This window comes from Excalfactoria chinensis, chromosome 2, assembly GCF_039878825.1.
Source record: "Excalfactoria chinensis isolate bCotChi1 chromosome 2, bCotChi1.hap2, whole genome shotgun sequence".
Classification (NCBI taxonomy): Eukaryota; Metazoa; Chordata; class Aves; order Galliformes; family Phasianidae; genus Excalfactoria; species Excalfactoria chinensis.
The window spans coordinates 70,088,044-70,114,231 of record NC_092826.1 but is presented as its reverse complement, the minus strand read 5'-3'; the positions used below and the strand labels follow the sequence as shown (position 1 = coordinate 70,114,231).

The 26,188-nt window shown below is 38.4% G+C and overlaps 1 protein-coding gene across 1 annotated transcript in view; it reads left to right on the top strand.

Moving 5' to 3' along the window:
• The window catches only part of RETREG1 (reticulophagy regulator 1), a 61,793-nt gene that overhangs the window by 6,276 nt on the left and 29,329 nt on the right, over positions 1-26,188 (top strand). The window contains exons 2-3 of the mRNA XM_072329301.1: positions 5,348-5,454; positions 7,168-7,198. Coding sequence (XP_072185402.1) covers positions 5,348-5,454; positions 7,168-7,198 — 138 coding nt within the window. The remainder of the gene's footprint in view (positions 1-5,347; positions 5,455-7,167; positions 7,199-26,188) is intronic.

The following is a 26,188-nucleotide window of genomic DNA, read 5'->3' as shown; positions in this document are numbered from 1 at the left end:
TCATTTTTTTCCAGGCTGAAGAAGCCCAAGTTTCTCAGTCTCTTATCACAAGACAAGCGCTCCAGCTCATCTCCCTCATCCACAGCTGCACCTTGGTGATTGTCCGCTCAATTTGCTCTTGATTACTGATATACTGGGAGACTGATGCACTGAGAGACCCAACACTGACTGAAATATTCCAGGTGTAATTTCGCTATCCCAAAGTAAAGGAGAGAATCACTTCATGTCTTTGCTCTGGCTGAACTGCTGATGCAGCTTGATACATTGTTAGCTTTCCTCACTGTCAGTGAGCACAATTTACTCAGATTAAACCGACTGTCAAGCAGGATCTGTATATCCTTTTCCATAGAGTATCCCCTCAGCCAGTCCATCCCCAGCCTGTATAGGTGGCAGGGGATTGGCCTGTCCTGGGCACAGAACTTTGTCTCTCTTTGTTGAATTTCTTGATGTTCCTTTAAGCTGTTGCCTCTTGTGTGCTCACTGTCCCTCCCTCCATCTCCTCTGATTTAGTGTTAGTAATAAACTTAAGGAGAGTGTGCTTTATCACCTTTGTAAGGTCATAGATGAGTTTACAAAACCGGACCGGTCCTTTGATAGCCCTCTGAGGAGCTCAACTTGTAGCTGGCCAACAGGAAGCACACAAACCATTAACATGACAGTATTAATTGAGCCTGGCAATATAATGGGTTTTTCACCCATATAAGCAGTCCACCCATCCAGATTGCTGGAGACTGTCAAAAGCCTTTCTTATGTCAAGGTAGATTAAGTGCTGTTCTCACCCCTCATCCATAAATTTAGTCATTTTAATCATCAAGTAGGTCAAGTGCAGTTTACTCTTGGAGAATCCATACTGGGTCCTCCCTGAGGGAGGAAAGCTGGGGAGGGAATTTTTTTAAGGGCAGGTAGCAACAGGATGAGGGGAAATGGCTTTAAACTGGAAGAGGGTAGATTTAGACTAGATGCCAGGAAAAAATTCTGTACTGTGAGGGTGGTGAGACACTGGAACAGGTTGCCCAGTGTGGTGGTGGATGCCCCCTCCTTGCAAGCATTCAAGGCTAGGCTGGATCAGGCTTTGAGCAACATGGTCTAGGTGGAGGTGTCCCTGAGTATAGCTGGAGGTTTGGAACTAGATGATTTTAAAGGTCCCTTCCAACCCAAACTATTTTATGGTTCTATGATCATCTTGTCCAGAAACATCAAAGGGATGTGTTGAATCATTTTCATATGAACTGAAATGAGGATGAGCAGCCTGCAGTTCCCTGGTTCAGTCATGTTGATGTTTGTGGCGATGGATTCTGCTCTTCAGTTGTCATCTGCCTTCCCTGATTTCCACTGATTTTGAAGGGTGATGGGAATTGTCCTTTGCAATGATTTTCATCACTGCTGAGTGCAGCACACTAGGTTTTGTGGGTTTGGTGGACTTGGAGGATGTTTTGTTTATTTCTTTTTAAGAGATCCCTATCTCCTATCTGTTCTGCTGTTGGTAGCTTTTCTTCTCTTTGAATGCCATCTCTGAGCACAAAGGGGACCTGGCTGGCAAAGAACAAAGCAAATAAAGCATTTGGTCAGGAAATCATCAGCCCACTTTTGCAGCAGGACTGATTTTGCTTAGAAATTGTACCCAACACTCTTCAGAAGCCTAGAATTGCTTCTGTCCTGACAGGTGACCATATCAGAAGATGTCAGAGGAACTAGCCTTTACTAGCCTTTGTTAGGATCCTCACCTACAAGCTCTTAGCCTAGCCTCTCACAATACCTATTAAATAGCTCAGTACCTTCCAGTTGTTTCACCATAGGACAGCCTCCCCATCTGGTAGAATTGTGGGGAACACCTGGGTCTTCATATCCATTATGATTTCATCCAGAGCTCTGCAGTTCATGTTTATTTTTTCTGTTGTTCCAGTTCTCTCTTGACAGTGTCAGTGGTGCCTAAAGCATGAACAAGGAGATGACCTGGAAGTCAGGCCACAGGCAAGCAGCAGACTTCTCATGACAGCATGTTTTTTTGGTACTGTTTGATTTCATTCCCTGTAGAAGATATCTTCAGTGGCTTAACACCTTGTGCTTCCCCTTGGTACTAGTGCTATGTTCATGCCCAGTTGGCTTTGAGGCCTCTCTTAATGGAGCTGTCTTCCCTATACTGACTATTACAGCATGTCACAGTACTGATTTTGTGCATTCAGTTCAAAGGGCAGAGAAGGAACTGGTTTGCTGCCACAGGAGGCCTCAGGCTCTCCCATCTTGGGAATCTTTCCTCAAGGTCTACCTACCTAACTTTCCTGTTTTGCAATGCCTGAACTTGAGCTGCTGCTTCTGTAAGATACCATGTAAATCACCTGTTTGTAGACTCATAGAAGACGGCAGGTTGAGAAGACAACAGGATGTCATCTAGTTTGACTTCTTGCTAGAAGCAGGTCCAGTTAGGTCAAGTTACTCAGATGCTTACCTAATCAAGTTCATACTCCCCAGTGATCTGCCCTCTGCTTACTACCTCCAGTAGCTCTTCCATTTGGCTGCTCTAAATGTCAACAGAGGATGTCTCACAGGTGAGACCACTGTGTTGCCCAGGTGAGAGGTCTGAAGCACTTCTAGCTTTCACTTAGCTGCCCTAAAACCAGGTGGCTGCATCTGAATCTTTCTTTGTCTGAGTAAAGGCCTTAAGTATACTGTATACAGTATATGATGGTGTCATTCTGTCGCAGCTTTGTCAGGTTATGTGTGTGTTTTAGAAATATTCAAGTAAACTTTGTTAATTAAAATAAGAGGAGGAAAAAAGCAACTCCTAATCATAAGCGAAAGTACTGGTGTGCCACCGTGACTTTTTGCTAATCCAGTTGCTATGCCTCTTGTTGATAATTCCTTTAAGAATTTTGCTACACCATTAGCATAATACATGGTTTTCAGATCCCAGCACGTTGGACTAACCTTTCAATAAGCTGAGGGTGGACATATGCCAAAAAACTAGGGAGAACATTATCAGCCATTGAACCCTTAGGGACTTAAGGGTGTAGACTTGTCTGACATATGGCTCACAGTTTTTCTAATCTGTATTACTGGAGCACCTGAGGGCTGACAAACGGTGGCTGTGAGTTTGTATGAGATGATCTTTGTTGCAAACAGTGTGACCTGAATAAAAAACACTGAAAGAATGGGGGAAAGATTGACAACTAACAGCATTGAGACACCAGGAATTCTTAACAATTTGAAGTTCTCCATATAAGTGAATAGAACTCATTTGACCACTGTGATAAATGCTCCAGGTAGATTGTGTATTTTTTTTCCCCCAAAAATGTTATGAAGCAGAAAGACTGTAGTAACAGGAATGTAGAATGAGATGTCTTGGAAACATCTTTTAGACAGGATGCTACCTTGCTAATCCTTGTTTGCTAATCCTTGTCTGTGTTAGTGCAACCGTTTTTAACAGCAGGTGACAGCTGTGATTGCAGTGAAACTATGAGTATGGCTTAGTCGTGACTGTAAAGTAGGTCAAATGCTCTCTGTATTCTTTGGAAGGTAGTAAGTGTCTTTTCTTACCTTTAAGAACTAGTGAAATGTGTGTGTATGAATGTGCACATGCATAAACTCCAGTACTGGTGTATTTCAGCCACGAAGGACTGCCCAGTGTTAACTGAAGTTAAAACATGCTATTCGATCCTATAAAATACTAATTAACAAGCACCATGAAGAAGCTGTAGGATAGTCGTAGTATTAATTCTGTACAACTTAAAGGTCTGCATTTGTTACAAAGAAGTAACATTAAGAATTATTCTCTGTAGTGTCAGAACTCCCCTTCTCCCCCATCATCAGCAAGTTTAGAAAAAAAGGTGGGTAGGAAAAAGCCTTCAGTGCAGTCAGACTTCACCCTTTAACAGAATCAAGGATATTTAAGAATGGAGATTATTATTTGACTTATGAAAGAACTTGTAAACATTTTTCTCTAAACATCTCTACTGGTTTTGTTGAGCTAACTGGAATTGTAGAGTAACTGATTTGAGACTTTTTTTTCCCCCTGTAGAATACTCTTTGAATTCAAATACTCTTATGGTTCAATTCAGATCAAAACCTTCAGAATGAGCTTATCTGTTGGTATTGGAGATGATATCCTGATCCTGGTCAAGATGCTTGGGCTTTCTGAATTTCTTTAAACAGTGTTAAATATGGAAAGTGGTTTCAGGGAGGTTTTCTTTGATGCAATTCAGGCCTTTAGGGAGTAAGAGAGCAGTTTTCCACAGCTGTGTCTTCAGCTTAGTAGAAACTCCTAGAAGGCAACTTTCTTTATATAAAAAACAAGTGTTCGCAGGGCTTTCCTTGGGATACTGGAGAATGCCACGCTTCAGTTCTTTTCCCTCTCATTCCTGCAGGAAAGCTGCCACAACAACTAGTTTTGTGTCTGTTGTGTTTATAAACCATTTACATGCTTTGTATGATTGTATTTGTTGTTACTCTTACTTGATCCACTGCCCTGGACAGTGGCTTCTTACTATTCTTGGCTATCTTCAGCTTCCATCATTTTTTTTTGTCTTGAACTTAAGTCATTTTTGCTCTTACCTTGTAAAAGATGCCAATATGCTCAAAAATAATTACTGCTATCAGATCTTTGATGTAAGGTGCTTGAAACAAGCTGTTACAATACTTTTTAATTGCATGTTAACTATTTTACACATCAGATCCTTTCTTTTTCTGCAAGTTATGATATTTGTCGGTAAAACAAAAGTGCTAATGTGGACGCACCTGGAGAGCCATGTCAGCAGGGCATGAGATTATCAGTCATCTCTTGTGAGTCTGAGTCTGCTGGACTCAACTCGGCACGTTGTAAAAACTTTTTGTAGTGAAGAACAAAAATCACAAAAGCTCATTATGAAGACAAGTTGGAGTATTGTGCTATGAATGATGTGATTTTACCTCATCTTCACATTTGAAAGAATCATTTGTGTAAGGATCTGCTGTGAAGTTAGGTCCTGTAAGAAACACAAGGAAATGTTTAACTTCTGCTGTGTGCGAATTAAAAAAAAAAAAACACAAAACAATTTATGTTAATAAAACATAAATTAATTGTAAAAGTAATGCTTCTTATGCAGTAATGAAAATGTCCTGTTTTTATACTTCAGCTGTGCTTAGATAAAAGCGTGGACAAAAACAATCTACTATAAACTCAGTGTATGGTTAAATGAGCCTGTCATGCTCGGAGCTCTTAGTGTTTGCTCCCTGTGAAAGCACAGGGGGAAGAAGCTAAATTTGATTAACATCCTGTTAGTCTATTTTTTCTTTTTATTTTCAACCTGTAAGTTTATATTTAATTCAAATCAGTTCACAAGAATTCAGTGTTTATCTTTTCTTAACATTCTAGGTTTGTTGCGCTGACCCCTTGGAGAGTGTATCATCTGACTTCTCTCATTATACTTGGACTGCTAGTTCTACAGATAATAAAGGATTTGGTGTTATCTAGAGTAAAAGGTAAGGCACTATAGTGACAAAATTCCTTGCTTTAACACTCATGTTTCATAGCATATAGGTATATTACTAGATCTTCTTTAATATTATGATACTAGGATTATTGCAGAAGTATCAAATGGAATCTCCAATGGTCTGTTACCATTTTCTATAAAGTTTCTCTCTATTTTATAAGCAAGGTGCTACTACTATGAGCCTTTCTTCCGCATGAGTATAAGCACTATCAGTGAACAATCATTCTTGTCTCTCAGCTGCTTGATCTGAAAATACATTGTTTCCCTAAAAGTTCCTATCTCCTCTGATTATACCCTAGGTGCCTGTTGGTAGGTTTGGGAGACCAAATAGGAATCAGTCAACTTTGAAAATAGGTTGTGAAGTGACCTATTTTTTGCACAGTTGAAACAAGTGAAAGATATTTTTTTTCTAGATTCCAGTTCACTGCAGTTTCCAGTGCGTAAAAACTCTTACACGAATGCTACCAAGTTTGAAAGAGATGAATAATTCATTGGCTGATTGACTGTTTTTTATGTTGTTGTTTGCTTGTTTTTAATTTATTTTGTCTCATGCTTCATGACCATCTTGAAAATTCTTTGGCAAAATGACTCTCATCTCTTGTGCTTCATGTTATCAGGGAACATTTTTTGAAGTGACATCTTTTATTTGTTCTTTGATGTTGAATCCAGTGCAGGGTGTTTGGAAAATCATTAAGGAATGCAGGAAATAAGCATCAGAGATGCACGGTATTCCTCTGCAATATGCTGTCCGTTCGTTTTTGACTTCCCCAGCCTATTGTTCCCTGCTAAGTTACAGCAGTTATTCACAAACTTTTTTGAAATACTGTTCACTGTCATTGCCTTCTCCACAATCTTAATGGCTGTTCCGCTACCTGCTTGCTTAGTGGACAACTTCAAAAACTTACCATAATTTTTTAGACTCAGCGTTGTATAAGTTACCTCTAACACTGATTAACCCACCAGTCAGGTGGTGATTTACACAAGTTCTCTCTTAGCTGTTACTGCTAAATGGTATTTTTTGTATTGACCAAATGCTAGATGTACCAGTATTTACCAAGCTGGCAGAGTGAAAATACCATCCCGTCTTCATCTGGTGTTCCCATCTGGCACAGGATTACTCAACCGTTCATCATAAAAATGAAATCAGGAAGACCTGTTTCCCAGCTTTATATTCTCAGTATGATTATTTTACACCATTTGCATTGCTTTCAGTGTTCTTTGTTTATTTTTTAACGCAAATCTAATGAGTGGTTATTGATAGAATAGAATAGGAATATTTCTTCCTGTAGTGATTTGAAAGTAATTGTCACTCCAAACAGCAAAATAACTTCTCCCCAAAATAACAGTTCTGTACAGCTACTTCCCACTTCCAGCTAGCCACTAGATGGCAAGATTAGTACAGGGTTGTAAGGAATGTAGAAAGTGATTGTCAGTTTGTAGTTGTAAAGCAGGAGTCATATTGGTTACCTTCTACTTCAGTGTGAAAATGTAGCTACAAACTATTCATTACTATTTGAACTGGTAGGTTAAGTTTACGGAAAAAGATGTTTTCTGACAGTTGTCACTCTGCTTTTAATTGTTATGAAGACTTCCTTTCTTATTTTGTCCCAAATTCACACATTTCTACAAATAAAGATGAAAAAACTATATATGGTTTCTGTTTTGGTGCATTGTGAATCATCTTATGTTCTCATCATTGCAGGTGCACAGCTTTGGAGGAGCATCACTGACAAGTAGGTACATTATTTTTAATATGCTGTTTATTTGATATCATCTCTTCTTACAGTTAATCTGGAATTTAAGAATGTACTTTCCCTGTAATTAAAACAGAAATGGAATTATTTTAGTATCTTTTTTGTTTGTTATTGTTTGTTCCAGTTTTAATAACTGTCCACAAAGTATTTTTTCTGAGTTTAATTGTATTAAAGGATACATTGATGTGTCAAGTACTCTCAGAAATTCTTTTTCTCAGTTGGTTTGCAGTGTTTTGTGTTTTCTGGGAATTGGTGTTTCCTTTGAATCTAGTTATTAGAGAAAAGAGCAGTGCTGGTTAAGGAGGTCGCTTTCTTTTAGAACATCATTGTACAATTGCCCTCTAGAAGTAGGTAAGCTTGCTGTGATTTCCTTTATCTCTGTAATAAACATTACAAGTAATAAACTTAAAATTTCATTTCAGTTAAATATTAGTTGATATCCACAGGAATAATTGTGAAATCTCTTGATTTACTGTTGTGCTGACTCAGCTCACAGGCAAATATTTGTATTATGTTGTAAGGGTGATGTATGTAACTGATTTCATTTGTTCAGGATTTATACAATATTTCTGAATGTACAGACTACTTCCACAGTAAAAGTTTGCATATTTAAGCTATTTTTTTCTGAATAGACCACCAGTGGTCATTATACATCCAGCGTCGTTTGAAAGCAACTTCTGCATTACAAATGGACGTTAGTACACTACTGTGTTAAGCTCTGTCTCTATAGGAAATAGCAGTTTCCTAATTATTTTCTCTCTCTCACTGTAGCCTATGCTACTAGCTAATCTAATGCAAATGTTGTATGTCTCTGTGCAAGGTAATCTGCAGTAACAGGAACACAAGATCAGTCTGGAAGCCTGTCTAGCCCAGTATCTCCTCTCTAGGAGCAGGAGAGTCACAGTGTATAAGAGCAGGACAAGCTTCTAAGATGATTCTCATGATATACTTTCCCAGCCTTCAGCAACTTCTAGCTAAAAGACTTTAACTGAAGTACCACATAACTTGTGTTTTCCCTTCCCCGCAGCCTGTGCTGGGTGGACCTTTGCTTTCATGAATTTGACTTATTGCTTTTCGTATTGCAAGCTTCTGGTATTCACAACATCACGTAGCACAGAGGCCCACTGCTGAATTTTATGTTATGTGAATAGTACAGCCTTGTGCTTGGTTACTACTACTACATAGTAACATCTTAATTCCATTCTACCTTTCTCCTTTTTGATTGGAAGCGTTAGTAAACGATCACACTCTACTAATACTCTCCACTAGTCTGTGTCTGCTAAGTCCACAAATTCAATAATTATGAGAACAGAAGCTTTCTATAGCTTTGGTGTATGCATTGTGCCTTTTGTGACTTCCTTTTCTGTCATGCTGATGATATGGGGGCAGGGTTAGAGGTTGTGTTCCACTTTGAGAAGACCTTGGACTATGCATTAAAATAAAAATGCCCTCATAATAAATCTTCATGTTCAATTGGCTTTTTTTAACCTCTCCTGAGCACTGAACTGATGTTTACATGGGCATTTAACAAAGATCACCTTCATGCCCGTATGGTATTTAAGGTTCTGTTATCAGTATGAATCACTTCATGTTTACCTCTCTTTCATCTGTCTTTTGGCAAGCAAGTCACTTGAAACATTGAAGTTCTGTGATTCTTTGCTGTTGGTCTTCCTCTTGAACCAGAATCATTTAGCATAGTAAGGAGACTCTCATCTTACTACTTTTTTATCCAAATGGCTCAAACCTATATTTTACTTTGATATAAGTTGCTCTGAAATTAATGTATTTCTATGAAAACTACAAGATGTATAAAGAGCACAGTAACACTATTTGATAGAGCAAATTCTCAGCTACAATATACTATTTTTCAACATAGTCACCACCATTAGCTCTGTGTTCTCATCGATTATCAACAGGAACTCTTAATTTCCTGGTATGATGGTTGTGCATGGCTGTCCAGAATATGGCTTGTCATGTCATTGTTGCCACTGCTGGAATGTATCACTCACCACCTCACCATCCATTTCTTGGTCTCCATAAGCATTCAGCAAGTGTCGGTGAATGTTGATAGGTGTTTTTTTTGTATGGAGGGATTCAGCAATGTTCCTTTGCTTCACATGTGCTTCCACGTCTGACACCACTTTGTCCAACTGTCCCTCTACTTCCATCTATCACATAGCAACAAAGCATAATGGAGTACCCATGGGAAGGTTCAGCCTCTACTGCCATACCACCAACATCCACCACTGACCTTGTGAGCCAACGTCGTAAAATAGGAGGCTTTCCTTCTGAAACAGCCCTTGTAAGCTAACATGAAAATGGTCCAATCCCAAAGAAAACAAAAAGCAGTGAAGCCGCAGGCCCGCCTCCCCCAGTGTCTTAGAACAGTTCTTCCAATTTCAACTTAATCAACAGGCATTCAGGAAAAAAAACAAACAAAAAAAACCAGCAAATTTAAACACCCACACTGCAAACAAATGCAAAGTCCTTATGTGAGCACAAAAGAGTTCTAACTGAAAGGATGCCAACAGCTGAAATATCACTTCTGTTAAGTAAACTCTCAAAGCCACCTTAACACCAGAGGACTGTGAAGTGTCTAAAGAAGAATCTATTTTTAGAGAAGGCATGACACAGTGACATAAAATGTCAGTAAAGGCAGATCTGTTCTGTGCAAATGGTCTAGTGAAGGACATGTATGCCTGTCCTGCACTGCAGTGGGGGTCTGCAAGGACAATTTCTTAAAGGGGCGTGATTTCACAAACCTTCTGTACTTTAAGAGTCAATAATACTGCAGATGAACGCTGATATTCAGGAAAATTCACCTGGATTTCCTATTAGGCTTACAGCAAAGTCTCTCATAAAACGCTCTTTCCGAGACTAAGAACTCACATGAGAGGAAGCCCTTGCAAGTACGAGGTCTGCCCTGAAAGTAATGCCTCTTTTGTAAGACGTTGCTTTTAAAACGTAATTCCAATTTTAGGATGGAAGTTTTGTTTATGTAAGTTCTACCGTAGGTGCTCAGAACTTTTCCCAATCCTGAACATTCTGCTTTTTGTAACACAGTGTAATATGATCTTATTGAATTCCTTTTTACCTTTCATTCATTCATTGTTTTTTTTTTACCTTTCCATTCCTGATTTTTTTCTCTCCTGACTGTATGATACTCGGTACCATTACAGTGTGATCTCAGGTGCCACTATGTCCCAAAGCTGGGGTTTTTTTAAATCGTTACCGTGTTTTCTGTTTCTGACTGCAGTCGTGTGTTCTTGCAGCGCTTGGTGTTACGCAATTCCGTTTGTAGTAGAAACTAGTATCTCTTTGTGATGTTTCATAAGCGGTGGCACAGCTTTTTGAGGATTTTAGGAGTAAAATGGTATGCCTTAAGCTTTTGTGTTTGCGGTTAACCATTGTGATCATTTGAAATTGGATGATTAATTATCTTTGTTCTGATACTTGCATTTGTTTTTAAACGTTCATCTATGTTGCATGTTCCTTCTGCTGCAGGTACTCTAAGTTTTGCACTAAGCATTAAGAGTCCTTCTGCAAAGTTACTGTTGATTTTGCTGCATTTGCTTTCAGTTCTGCTCTGTCTTTGTTGAGCACTGCTAACCAGGTAGAGCAACATGGCCTTGCTTCTTTTTCATTGCCGTACTTCAAATGGGAATGCTAGCAGTCTCCCTCTTAAAACATATCTGTGTATGAGGACCGGTGGCTTTTGTTTGTAATAGAGTCTTTTTATACCATATGGAGTTAAAAATTTTCAAACCAAATCAAGATGAGATCTCATTCTGAACCTTTCTCAGTGCATTCTGTACCTGAACTTACTTCCAGTTCTGAGGAACCTTGCAGTTCTAGGAGGGTTCTCCTGGCTCTGATTTTAGATACACTTGCACATTCCTATGTGATCCCAAGGGAATAACAAGAATGCACAGCATCCTGAACAGGATTTCTTATCCACTGCTGATCCATTTTATCAGACCAGTCAAGATTTAGACTTCTGTAAGGAAACAAAGGAACACTGCAAGCAAAAAGGCATTTCTCCGTTGCTGCTTCTAACTGATAACTGAAGCAGATTAGTGCTCAGTGTTGAAAACCATGAGCTTGTCATGAGACTCTGCTCAGTAGTTGGCCATCCTGAATTTGTCTTAGACAGTGTCCTTGCTGACAGAAGCATACAAACAGACACGTGGAGGTTATTGTCCAGAACTCCCCTGTCTCTTGCCACCCCCTGCAGTGCTTCATTCAGATACTTATTTCCAAAGAGTTTACTGTCTGTAATAGATGTGACCTCCCAGAACTGTCAGAGTTGCTATTCACTTGCAGGGGAACAAATGTCATTGCTGATAGGAAACTGCAACTACTGGGCCAGCAGATTGTACATCCATTCCTTGGTAGAGCAACTTCAGACTGTACCTCTCTAAGATCTGGGTTCATCTTTTGACCTGCACAAATTTCACACTTGTGTCAGCCCAGTTTGGAGAAGTTGGTCTTCATTATAAGGGTTAGAGCACTCACTCTGTGCAGGTCAATTTTCTGCATTGCAAGTATTGCATGTGGAAACGTTTGATTCTTGCTTATTTATTTGTTTTCTAAGAATAAGAAAAAAAAAATAATTAATCTAATTGTAATTCCAGTAATGTGTAGGTGCATAACTCTTCTTGATATGTCATAGATAGCAATAGAAAACACTCATCATGTTCTCGCTGCAGATAAACACCTTTCATCTAATTAACACATGGAGGATGTGCTTCATTTATTACCTCTAATGCATTACATACCTCTGATTATCATATGCTTTGCCTGCTGCATTGATTTAAGACAGACTGAAATTAGTTCAGTGAAGGTAAGTTTTTTTATCTAGTCTTCCTACTTTTCTATGATCAACTGAGAAAAGTAAAAATACTCTGTGGGACACATAGCATGATTTGTTTCATCCTCAATGAGATACCTAACCAGCCAATAGGCACATTATGCCTTAATAGTAACTTTTTGTTTCCCTTGAATATGCTTTACACCTAGCTGAGATGACAAGGAGCATAAGATTTTGTGTCACTACTTCCTGTTGTTCTAAAGGCTCATCAATGTTAAGGATGTCATGGACAGATGCTAGCTCTTAGAGTGAGCAGCTCACTCTTGCAGTAATGTGCTGGAATGCCATACACAGGCATAAAAGCTGCAGGGTTTGACAAACAAGCCCAGGGACTGAATTCTGGATTTAGTTCTGCCTCTACTTATGCAAACAGTTTCTCCAAAATGATTATCCAGCATGGTTTGATTCTGTCTTCAGATCACTCTTGAGACCTTGAGGATATACTTAATCATATCTCAGGATGAGTGTTCTTTCCTTTAGGGTGTTTGTGAAAGATCCATCTGAAGATTAGTAGATTAGGAAATAAGAGGAAATAAGATTTCCATTAGGAAACAGGGTCAAGGTTGTAACAGAAATGCTTTTGTGTTATGCGCGTTCATTCATCTCCTTGATGCTGCAGATAATAACAAAGCTTAAGTAAGCCAAGGCCAGTCATCTGTGCGCCAGTACTGAAACCAGGTTAAGAGTATCAGTTTCTGTTGCTAAAACACTTGGTCTTGGTTTGATCACGCAGACTAAATCTGTTCTTCACGTGGCTGTACTCAACTGCATTAAGACTGTTAACAGATTTAACAAGCAAACAAACAACCCGCCATCCCCAATACTTCCCCCCTCCTCTGAAAAACAACAACAAACAAACAAACAAAAAACAGACCCACAACCTACAGGGCACAGGTTATAGTCTAAGAAATAATATGCTTCAGAATGCAAATATTGCCTTAATTGTGTCAGTGTATTCTGAAGGCATCAGATGGAACCATGGGCTTCCACTCCTAATATTTTGTGAAGTCTTCTGTTGTCTTAGCTCATACGCTCATAATAGTTTATGTTGAACCTGTTCAGAGTTTATTTCTACATTTGGTAAACCACAAAGTCAGCATTCTGCTAACATTTTGCATGTTAAGCTCTCCCACAGGAACAAAAAGTAATACAAATTTAATAGGAAGGTTATAACTTTGGAAAAAGAGTCACTCTTGAAGTCTGAAGAATAAATTTTAATACATTTTCCTACGCATGTCCCTGTTTTTCACTTGGTTGGCTCTTCTCTTAAGGGGAGGGGAAATGTAGGAGATTCTGCAACCTTTGCAAGTGTTCACTTTGTTTTTGGCAGTAGTTAGGTTATTTGGCTGAGCTTGTTTCTTTGGTTAGTTTTTGTGTGTGTTTGCCAGAAGTAATGCCTGCATACAACTCATCTCTTCTCACAGAGAAAGTAACTTGAAAACTTTTGAAGTCCAAACAAACATGGCATACTTCCTTGAGTAAGCCTAACTTGCCTTCTGTCCCTATCAGCTAAAAAATAAAGGTGATGCATTCTTGAGACAGGAAAAAGGGAGTAACTGCTGAGGAAGTACTGGCTGAAACAAGGGACCAGGGAAATTTTACTGGAGTTTCTTTAACTTTTTTTGTCACTAGGATATATTCCATCTTCCCAGATATTTACTGATTTGAGTGTTAGGCTTTTGGAAACTGATTGTTCGTGCTGCTTTCCTCGTAGCATCCATGTATTTCCTATCATAGTGCCCCAAACCAAGGCCATGTCATTATCAAATATAAAAGATTAATTAAGCTATATCTTGCAAATATATTCCAGGCATAGATTTATTTTCTCTAAAAATACTGCAGAGAACTCAAATAGCTTAGATTCTGTTGTAAATATTCTCCTTTTTCTCTATACTGCTTGTTTGATATTGCTGTTTTTGCATTCATCCATTTGTCTTATAAAACATTATACTTCCTTGATGAGCTTGACTGGTTGATTATTTCATGCCATATTCCAATCCAAGCTCCTCTTTGAACCCTGATTCTGTCCTCCATAGTTTCTGCCACTCCTTCCAGGATATTTCCTCTCAGTCATCTGAAGGATTAGTGTGGGTATCACATGACAATGTGTGTCAATCTCGTATAACAAGGCATTTATAATACCTGCCCTTTGGTATGGCTTTTCAATGAAATGTCCTGTTACCTTGTGGGGATTGCTTATGGGCAATACAATTCTTGGATAAACGTTTTACTCCTTTCTTTCCTGTCCCTTCCTCTGATAGGATTTCTGAACCTATTGACTAGTTGTAGTCAAAATTATTAAGGGCTGTCTAGAGACAACTGTAAACTATTTTGAGAGCTCTGACATTTACATATATTGTGGTTTTGCAGGACTGAGATACAAGGGTGGAGATTACCTCTGCTTACTTTTGTTTGTTTGTTTTTTCTCATTCTTCTGATAGCAAAAGTGTTTTTGGACAGATCTTTAAATAAAATATCAAGAAGCTGAAGATTAGTTTGCATAGTCTGGTTTCTTGGCCTCGCAACTCTTGTTGACGAGAAATTTCATTAATTGTTTCTAAGCTTGTTGAAACATTCTTTTTTATATACTCTCCTGGATTAACAAATGTTATTTTCTGAGTAAATCAGAAGGAGAAACAGTGTGGAACAGGAGATTTCACATGGAGGCTTCCAGAAATCCTTATACCCATCATTTTGTCAGTTTTCCTTGTGTTGGTAAATGGGTAACATGAGAACCAGCGCCATAAGACATGCATGTATTCTTACTGTTGCTTGAATAAACTAGATTTTAAATACTTTTATTCAAGTGAAGTCACTGCATCAGTGTTTGAATGTGTGAAATGAGTACCTGACATAAATACAGCCTTGGCAAACTGCAGGGTATGCTACATCCCGTGCAAACTGTGACTCAGTAATTAATTTCCTTTGTTACTCAGTGGTAGAAATGAACTATTGCACTCAGTTGAAAAAATGCTAGCTTTGTAATGATGAGAGGATGGAAAAACAGCCTTTGTTCATCACTTTACATAAGCCTGTCAGCCTCTCTTCAGCAATTTATAACATACAGTAAAGCCTGCTCTACCTCATGTTTAATTTTTTTTTTAGTAAGTATGGTGCCACAGTCACCTTTCAATTATTTGTAAGAGTATTTGTGGATCTACTGTGCCAAAAAAGCTATTCTGTTAAAGGTGTCTATGAGTGCAGCCAGGAGGCTTTGTACATTGTGAACAACCCAAGAAATGCTAATTCTGAGCTGACCCAATTCTGAGATCGCTGTTTCATTCTCGCTGGCATGTCACATAATACCTGTATTATCACCAGTGAGGAAAAAATGCAACCTCCCAAGTTGTTTTGGTTTTTATATGTATTTTTTTTATTATTTTTTTTTACATCAGCTTCTTTCCAGAATTAAGAAAACAGAACAGCTCCTAGAAACAGATGAGTTGAATAGAATCATAGAATCACAGAATTGCTCAGGTTGGAAAGGACCTTAAAGATCACCAAGTCCAACCACAACCTAACCATACTACCCTAACTAACAACCCTCCGCTAAATCATGTCCCTGAGCACCACATCCTAATGGTTTTTAAGGCACAGCGATCAAGTGAACACAGTCAGTTCCATGGAGGAGATGTGAGGAAGTGGACCAGAGATTCAGACAGATAAAATTGCTAGAATGGCTAGTTACTGCTCTCCTGTGCCACTTGTCCCTTTCTCCACTGTACTAGCTCAAAAACAGATACCTCCATCTACACTTTTGTCTTAGGCAGGAACAAGTATGGCAGATCCTGCAGTTGAACTTGCTCTTTTGTACAGTACAAGAATAATCCAGTGCAAGAACATCCAGCTGCCTGCATTTTGCCAAATTTTCTCAGCTTTCAGCAAGGGAGTTTGGAGGTGTCTTTTAGTACTTTCATATTTCACACTGATACGGCAACATTTTCACTGGTATTCTTCAGCACAAGAGAAAAAGCTTTAGAAATCTCACTACAAGGAATACAAAATGTGCTCTCTCTTGTGTTGACTTTGTAGGGAGAACTTTTGTTGTAGGTGAAAACTGCGAGCTTCTCTTAAAATACTGATCTATCCCATCTTCACGGGATGATTTCTTAAGCCTGGGAACATCTCAGTAGGAAAACTCTATCTTGAAAAGCGTGGACAGAACTGCTAGTGCTGTCTGTCTCACTTCTTGTATATCTTGAGGGATCTCTGTTGAAACAGCTATTTACTTTACTGGTTCTGGGGTAGAAGTGCCCCTTGTAGAGTGTCAAATGAGTAGAAGAAAGGGAAAATGTTTGGTTACTTCCTGAATTGAAGCCAGTGTTGTTCACAGGCCATTCTTGAGTAGATCTCAGCTTTCTGAGAAATACTGAATTCTGTTTGCCAAGTATAGCATCTGTTGCACTTTCCCTACTCATTCAAAAATCCTTGGAAACTATCAGCTTCTAGCACACACTTTATATACGTTGCTGTCAAATTTGAGTATTACTGCACTTGTAGAATATAGCCCTTTGCTTTATTACTTTTGTTTTTGTTTGTTTTTTATACTATTGACAGAGTGTTTATTCTAAATAGAGTGCTTCAGAGGCAGGGTATATTTTGGCAGCTGGCCAAATAGTATTATAGGAAAAAATGTCCAGAGACGTGAATGATATGTATTTTCTCAATGAGAAAGTGAAACTTGAAATGAAGTGTACATGGGGGAAGTGACAAAGCCCTCTCATATTTTAGATAATATAATATTCCTTCCAGCTGGAAGATCCAAAAGGTTTGAACATACTTTTATAAAATGTCAGCCAAAAAGTAATGTTCTTCCTTAGACAAACAGACTTAAAGCCATGTGTTGAATTCAGCATCAAGATATGAACTGTCTTTTGAAGGGTAGCAGTGTACTTCCTACCAGGCTTAGACAGGGAATGGATGGATACAATTGCAGCATTCCGTAAGGAAGTTCTTGCAATCCCCTGCCTCTTTCAGCTCTCATCCAGAGTATCATTCCTAATCCAAAAAGATATCTGAATGAGTATTTGGTCTGCTAGGATTTTCTAATTTATGGTGGAGATCCATTTCAAATGTGTTGCGATTTATAGGTTTGTTTATTTTAAAGAATTCAAAAGAGCTCAGGCAGATTTAGTAAAACATATCATCCATTTTTCTAGAAAGATAGATCCTAATTGCGTATTGTTTTGTTTTTGAAATGGTTAACAATCAGCAGTATCGTGTTAGGATTACAAGCTTCCAAACCCCATTAAAGAAGACAGAAAACTGAGATACATCCAACACATCACTTTTGTAACTCCTTGCAGAGTTATACCATATATTGTATTTGGACTACTGTCCAGACACCGGAACAACCTTTTTGATTGCTAAATAGTTATTGGGCATCCTTGCTTGCTTCAGGGTTTTGTTCTGTTTGCTCTTCTTTAAAAGGTTCTTTATAATTAGGAAGGGTTGCATGGACTGATTAATACTTAATCTAGAGAATATCATTGCAGTAAGCGTGACACGGCTCACGAGTAGGGGAAGACTGCATTTCTGATCACCGTGGAGCTTTGAATAGAGCGACATAACCGCATATTGCTCATCAGCAGGGAAGTTCACAATACTGACCTTTTTAAAGGGTAGAGGGTAAATTTAAGTGGAAAGATTAATGGCAGAATGTTCATGTGCCTTATTCTCTATGTTTATTCCATTGCACGTGTAACATTTTCACCATGGATATTTTTATTCTATTCTTACCACTTTCCATTTTAACAGTTGAACAACTGCGAGAGATAACTTACAATCCTGAAGTCATTTGACTTGTCATCTTAAAGGATATTTATAAACTATAGCATTCAGGGAGCCCCCAGTGTTACTCTAAATAGAGATGCTACTTTTAGGAGTAAGAAAAATGGACTGTTTAGTTTTGAAGTTGCTTTTCAGAACCAACTCACATATTTGAATAAAATCCCATAAAAACATATAGCCAGCTTAGGCACATTTTATATTTTGATATGGTAATATCAAGACTGCTTGAAAAGCAAATGGTGTATGGGTTATGCCAAGCCAAAACGTGAAAGATGCTTTTCTACAATTTTCTAATACAAAAGCAATTAGCTTTTTTCTTCCTTTAATATTGGTCTAAATTAGCCATTTCCCATAGGAAGAAGTGTTGCTTTTGTTATTTTATTATTTTCAGAGAAAAATAAGGTTTGTTCCCCATATAAAAATGCTGCCAAATCAAAGACCTAAATCCGACGTAAGTTTCTTAATCGGAGGCATTTGCTTGTAACAGTTGTTACCAACCACAGAATTTTTCTTGCCACATGGATCAGCACAAGTTTGATTACAAGAATATACATATATAAACGGTTCTGTATAGAAATTGCTCTGCAGGCAGCTATTCCTGAGCAATGATTTGAGCAGTGTTCAGCAGTACAGTTCAGTTATTCAGCAGATAATGCACAGTTTTATCGAAAATGAGACGCAAATCATTGAATCTGTGCCTCATTTTTCTGCTTAGGAACCTTGCTTTTCTGTACTGTTGCATATGATTTGGTAAACTTGATTATTAAAGTAAAATTTCTTCTGCGTTATATCTCAACAGCAAAAACACAGGTTGTAAAGCATGTAGAATTACATAGTTTTCCATTAGCAGTAGGGTAGGCTTGCTGAATGCTGCAAGAATATTTTACACAAAGAGAAAATGTGCAGGTCCCCAACAGCTTTCTGAGTGAATTGCTGCCAAATATTCAAATTCTGAATAATTTGAAAGGCCAATGGAAAATTGAGGGTAATAAGGGGGAAAAAAGCAGTCAACTTTGGTTAATTTGAGAACTCAATAAACGTTTCTTCCAACTCTTATGAATACTGAAACTTGGCATTTATAAATGCATACTGGATGTTGCTGTGGAAGGAAGAGGGCTTCATTGCACAGAACATTTAGAATGATGGCAGTCTGTAGTAAGACCAGAGTGAGTATAGTTGAGTTTATATAGTAATAGAGTTTTGACCTTTAATTGCATCTGGTTTGCCAAATACAGGCATTAGATTACAAACGCATGATGGAAATTATTTACCGAGGACATAAGAACTTATAGTCATTGGCTCTTCTGTATATTTTTTTTTGATGCTGCAGACGTGTTTGTTGTAACACATGAGGGTGTGTTTCCCAGCGCAACATCTGATTAGTCACTAATTTAGTAAGGAATGTCCTGGCACACGGTTTTGTCGAAGCATGTGAGCCTATCAGCAGAGTAACATACTCTTTTAGGTGTTTCAACATACAGTTGAGTAAAACAGCTCAGCTGTTTTGAAATGAGCCTTATGATACTCCTTCCTTGAGTCTGCTTTCTTTCTTCTTAGTAACAGAAGAGTTGTTTCACATTAAGTGACCAAAATACATTTGCTACCTAAATTCTTTTTCTTCTTATATTCCAAAATGCTTTAGTCAGAGTCTAAATATCAATGGAAATCAGCTCTCAAGCTGCACGTCTTTCACCTTTACACTAAGGAAAATAGAGGGTGGCATACATTCATGGTTTCTCATTCTCAGGGCAGGTTTCTCCTCTCCTGAATACAGGTGGTCAGATTTACTCAGGAGAACAGCTTAACAAAAATTTTCAGAGGTAAGTATTTACTGTAGTGCAAAAGTATGAAAGTTCTCTGAAGTGCAGCTGCATGTTGTGTTCACATCACACTATGACACACAAACTTCGTTCTCCTATCTAAGATTTCATACAGAGAGAATGGTACTCCAAATTTTTAAGCCTTTTCTTACTAAGAGCTTAGATAGTACAGTTAAGGCATAAGGGACATAGCTGTAGCCATTGACATTACTGTAGGCCAGTTCATAGTGTCAGAATAATTCTTATGAAAATTTCATGATAAATATTAAAATGTCCAGCATTAATATAGTAGAAATATTTTAAAGTATTTTAAGGTGACAGAAGTATTTAAAAGTTTAAAATTGCAGATGAGAAAACTGACCAAATGATGAGTAGAATTTGAAGTGGCCAGCTGAATTTCCAATAGTCATTATTGGATTGGATATTCTAAGAAACACATCTTTTATCTCCCTGTATTGGAATGAGGGAACATCGAAATAACAAGCAGCAGATTGAGGAAATAAATAAAGGTAAGTGTCATGGTTTTGCTTTGGAGATCCTTGACACAGGATTGTTGTGAAAAGTAGATCTATATGTGGATTAAAAGTACAAACTACAGGACAGTTCTTTGAAGAAAATTAATCAAGTACAAGCTTTTAAGTACAAATTCACCACCTCTGGCTTTGGAAGTCCCTGACCTGCAGATTGATGGAGGCTGTGTTTTATTATTGATTATTTATTACTGATGCGTTGTTGCATATTATCCTGCATCTTATTCTGTTCTTTGGATATCCCCAGGTATTCAGTTTTGGCAGCTCTTAAAGACAGGGTACAGGGCTAGACAGGCCATAAGCTGACCCAGCTTACCTGTTCTTTTTAAGCAAGTTATGACCTTTGCCTTTGCACTGAGTGACGTAATAAGCAGTTACCTAAATGTCACCAAAAACTTAAATGAATACATCTATTTATTTCTGCATGTGTGTAAGTTTTTAACAAATTGTAAATAAATGTTGAAGTCTTAGAAATGCCAAAAAGGTGTGGACGATAGCTATTGTCCAGTCTTTGACTGAGTGTTGTTACCAATAAACCCGTGGAAGGTGCATGGTCAAAATGTATCCAAGAACCTGCTTTTATACACTGGAGTTTGAAATTGGTGTCATAAAGTCAGTAAAACAGTAATATCTGAAGTTTGCACATGTGGTGTTAAATATATAGATATTTATGTATCATATATATCTTTTGAAAGATGTTTAGCTGGATAAATGTGCATTTTTCCTTGGAACACAAACTGAGACAAAAGCATGTAGTGCTGTTGTCTTGTATATTGGTTGTAAGGACTCTAAATGTGTTTGAACAGTTATAGTATGGAGTTTTATGCCACAGCTATACAGGAACAAAACTGATTCAATTCCAAGTTCACTGTAGAAATGCAGATTTCCTAGGATGGACAACTGGGTGACTTCAGTCTTCATTTGTTCAAAGAATGTTTTTGTACTGTTAAGCAAAGCACAGGAATGAATATGAGCATATAGATGAAAAATCCTTTATCTGACGATAAATAGAGCTATAAATAAGCTAATATTAAAGTTAATATTAATTTGGCTTCCTGATAACACTGTCAGCCTCTTAGCGAAATGTCATCCTCATTATGATCTTTTTAATGCAGGGCTAGGGGTTATCATTTCAGCACTTGTGGCTGAGTGCTCTGGCAGCATTCACACAACTAGCTCGGTATTCCACTCAGTTGCAAATCTGCCTGTGTGCTTGGTTACAAACAAGTCAGACTACAGCTCTGTATTTTCATTGCTCCTGCTCTGAATGTTTCTTGACTTTCATCATCCCCAGAATGGTGTAAGTTTAGGTTTTTGAGGGAGGGTATCATTGCAGAGGGGCTTGATTTCTCCGTTGCAATCTTGGCTGTATTTTTTTGTGGAGCGGTATGGTGCTTTATTGGCCTTCAAATGTGTAAATTTTACAGTTATTTCACTTAAAAGCTGGATACTAAAAGAGCAGAAGTATTGCTGTTTGACAAGTATTTGCTTTGGAGAAACTCCACTAAGAAATTAGGCACAAGTCATTCAAGAATAAAGGTAGTTTTGTTTCTGTCTGTGAATCTCAGAATTAACTATCCAGTTCAGTCTGCAGCTGTATACATGTATGAATTTTCATCACATGAAGCATACTATTTCTCTGTCAATTCTATTTCTGATGTTATATCTCATGTTTGCCTATCTTACCCTCATGTTGTTGTCTGTGGTGTAATTCAGGATTATTTTCTTTACATTTTGGTGTTATCATTTGAGAGCATTACGAGTGTTTTCACTTTCCAGCTGGCACAGCTCTGCTGTGGTGAGTGAGGAATTCTCATATTTTTCTGTTATTTTTTTTTAATTATTATTATTTTTTTCCTGATTGCTCTGCATCCACAAGTATATTTCTTCTGAAATGACGTGGTCACAGATCCATTTAAAATGGTACAAAAACTTTAAAGTTATATAAACGTACTTGTCCTTGTTTTTATTATAATATAAATATATATTATAGTTTGCTAATGTGCTGTTACATATACTGAAGTTGAGCAGTAGTGATAAGTAGCATACAAATTACTGAATGATCCATCAGATAAAATCTGGCCTTAAACTGAATCACAATCATAATAATTTTGTGTTTTTCTATGTCTCTTTTTTCATCAGTTGCCACTGTGAGACTAAGTAACTCAAGTGAAGAAGTTCTTTATAGGGAAAGATTATTATTATTATTTTAACTTCAGACATATTAAAGAGTCTTTATCTTCTGTCACATCGTAAACCAATAAATAGGTAGTAAATTGATGAGAAAAATTAAAAGAATGATTTGCGAAGCTATCTCACTTGTGTGATCTAAGTGTTAAAAAAAGGCTGCCCTAACGGGGAACCAGAAAAAACAAGATAGTCATACTTGCTTAGAAAAAAATCTGTTTGGGAATTCTCAATATTAATGAACGACTTTGACTTGTTGAGCTGAGGCATAAGAATAGGGTTGATGTCAATGAAAATGATCAATATGTGAGTACATTCTGTGCATCCATTACAGTGTACATAGAGTCCTGCAGTGATTCATCCTAAAGTTTGCAGTGTCTAATTCAGGGCTTGTGACCTGAACTTTGATCTAGTTATGACTTGCAATTGCACTAACCCCTCTCTGGTGAGATTTTCTTATGTTGCATCTAAGAATAAATAATATAATTAGATGGACAACTCTTCTTCCTCTTCTTCTTCTTAGTGAACTGCTAGCAAATTAGCAAAATCGTTCAGACATAAGCATTTGTCAGTATATGATTTTTTACTTCCTTAATGTCTTCTAAATATTCTTTTTCTTGGTAGTTTACTAGCAGCCTGCTTGTTCACACTTTATGGTATGTTTAATAGTTAGAAGTAAAAAAAAATTCTCAGAGTTGTGCTATCTTTGCATCAACATTTCCAAAAAATATCTAGAAATCTTCATGTGGTCTTAACTATTTTTTAGCCTGTACTGATAGGCTCAGTGCAAACTGATTTCATTTTTGGGTATCTTCCTATTTGGTCTGCCTATGTACATAGGGTTCGCCTCTTTGCAGGAGAGGAAGAAAACAATTTCTGAGAATAAGCATACTTAGTTGGCCAAGAGAAACAGGTGGAGAGGCAGGTTTCAAAGTCTCGAGTAGAATATGTGTAGAATTAATTTGCATTTTTTTCTAAATTACAGGTCACGACTGTAGATGAACATAAGTACCTCTGTAGGTCTTGTAGGTCTTAGGGAAATTGGAAATGCGATATATAGTAAAACAGTAATTTCATGAAAATGTATATAAAAAGTCTTTTTAAAAAAAAAAAAAAAAAAAAAACAGAAAAAAAAATTCAATTGAAAGGTGACATATGATGGATTTTTTTTTTTTTTTCTCCAAAATATGTTTCTTTTATAGTTGTTTAACAGGATCCCATGGTCAAAAAGTCCCAAGGCATTTGAGATTTTCACCCTTAGTGGTAAGATCTTACACCACTCTGTCTCCAGCTCTTCTCTGTTTGTCACATAAATCTAGCATGACCTATCACATTTGTACAAGAGGAAGATTTGTTATCTTCATGTGACTAAAATGCTTTTTAAACACCGCTGAAGACTCTTCTTTTAACTCTTCTTTTTGCCTATGTTGAAAAACTTGGAAATACTCTCATGCACTCTGGTGCATGCATGCTTTATGATGAACCACTAATATATCTCATGACAATTCATTGTTCCTCATCTAAGTCAGGTTTTGGTGTTTGTTAAATAGTCATGTTGCTTTCATATCCCATTCTTGTGTAGCTCTTTAAAATTACATATTCATATGCTTTGTTCTGCTGAGTAAGTATTTCTTGCATGTGAAATGTGCTCTCATGCTTACCTTTGTGAATGTTGTGTCTTTTTTTTTTTCAGTCAAACCTTAATGTTGATTTTGTTCTGTTAACCTGAATATGCAGCTTATGATTTCAAAAATGCTGTAACAATTTGTTATCTCATCTAGATACGAAGAAGGAGTCCTGCATAATAAACAGGATTCCATGAGGAAAGAAAAAAATTCCCGAGTACTTAATTTCTTTACCTTTACTATTGAAGGATCTTTTTTTTTCATTTCTAGTCTCATATACAGGAAAGTTTAAAACTCTCCATTGTGTGTAGATGTCTTAAGTTTTTTTTAAAACACTGCTTACCTGGTAGCATACTCTAACGAAGTATTTCATATGGTCAACAGATCTACCTTGATAATCTTTCATTTGTGCTTCTATGAAAGGCTTATGCTCATGCTTGACCAACTTCATCTCCTTCTACGACCGGGTGACCAGACTGCTAGATGAGGCAAAGGCTGTTGATGTAGTCTACATAGACTTCAGCAAAGCCTTTGACATGGTCTCCCACAGCATTCTCCTGAGGGAACTGGCTGCCCATGGCCTGGACAGGTATACCTTTCTTTGAGTAAGGAACTGGCTAGAGGGCCGTGCCCAGTGGATAGCGGTTAATGGAGTTAAGTCCAGCTGGTGACCTGTTACAAGTGGTGTCCCACAGCGGTTGGTACTGGGGCTCATCTTGTTTAATATCTTTATTGATGACCTAGATGAAGGGATTGAGTGTACGCTCAGTAGGTTTGCAGATGACACCAAGTTGGGAAGTGGTGTTGATCTGCCTGAGGGTAGGGAGGCCCTCCAGCAGGATCTAGATGAGCTGGATTGCTGGGCTGAGGTGAATGGGATGAGGTTCAACATGGCCAAGTGTCGGATCCTGCACCTTGGCTGGAAGACTGTGAAGAGGAAAGGGACCTGGGGGTGTTGGTCGATGCTCAGCTGAACATGAGCTGACAGTGTGCCTAGGTGGCCGAGAGGGCTGATGCCATCCTGGCCTGCATTAGAAATAGCGTGGCCAGCAGGAGCAGAGAGGTAATCATCCCCCTGTACTCACCACTAGTGAGACTACAGCTTGAGTATTGTGTTCAGTTTTGGGCCCCTCACTATGAGAAAAACATTGAGGTCCTGGATTGTGTCCAGAGAAGAGAAACAAAACTGGTGAGGGGTCTGGAGCACAGTTCTTATGAGGAGCGGCTGAGGGAGCTGGGATTGTTTAGTCTGGAGGAGACTCAAGGGAGACCTCGTTGCAACCTACAACTTCCTGAAGGGAGGTTGTGATGAGGAGGGGCTTGGCCTCTTCTCCCAGGCAACAAACAGAACCTGAGGAAATGGCTGCAAGTTGCACCACAGCAGATTTAGACTAGACATAAGGAAAAAACTTTTTCTTGCAGAGAGTAATCAGGCACTGGAATGGCTGCCCAGGGAGGTGGTGGAGTCATCGTCCCTGGCAGTGTACAAGAGGTGTCTGGATGAGGAGCTATGAGATATGGTTTAGTAGTTGCGGTGGTAATGGTGTTGGGAGGACGGTTGGACTGGATGATCTTGTAGGTCCTTTCCAACCTTGTGATTCTATGATTCTTCTGAAACAAAGCTAAGTAAATATTATAAATGCTGCTGAACAGTTTGATGGATGAGGAACTGACTGCAGCACTCTACCCAGGGAGTGGTAGTAGGTTCAGTGTCTGGATGGAGATCAGTGTAAGTGATATTTGAGGATGACACCAAGCTGTGTGGTGCAGGTAACATGCCTGAGGGACAGGATGTCACTGAGAGAGACCTAAGCAGACTGGTGCTGTAAGCCCAGGCAAACTTCATGAGGTTCAACAAATCCAAGTACAACATCTTAACCTCACTCTTGGCAAACCCTACCCTCAGTACAAGCTGGGGGATGTGAGGATAGAGACCAGCCCTGCCAAAAAGAATTTGGGGATACTGGTGGATGGCAAGCCTGACATGAGCCAGCAATGTGCCCCCACAGCCCAGAAAGCTGACCATATCCTGGGTTGCATCAAAAGTATGGCAAGCAGGGTGAGGGAGTTGACTCTGCCCCTCTGCTCTGCACTGATGAGGTCTCACCTGGACTACTGTGTCCAGATGTGGTACAGGAGAGATATGG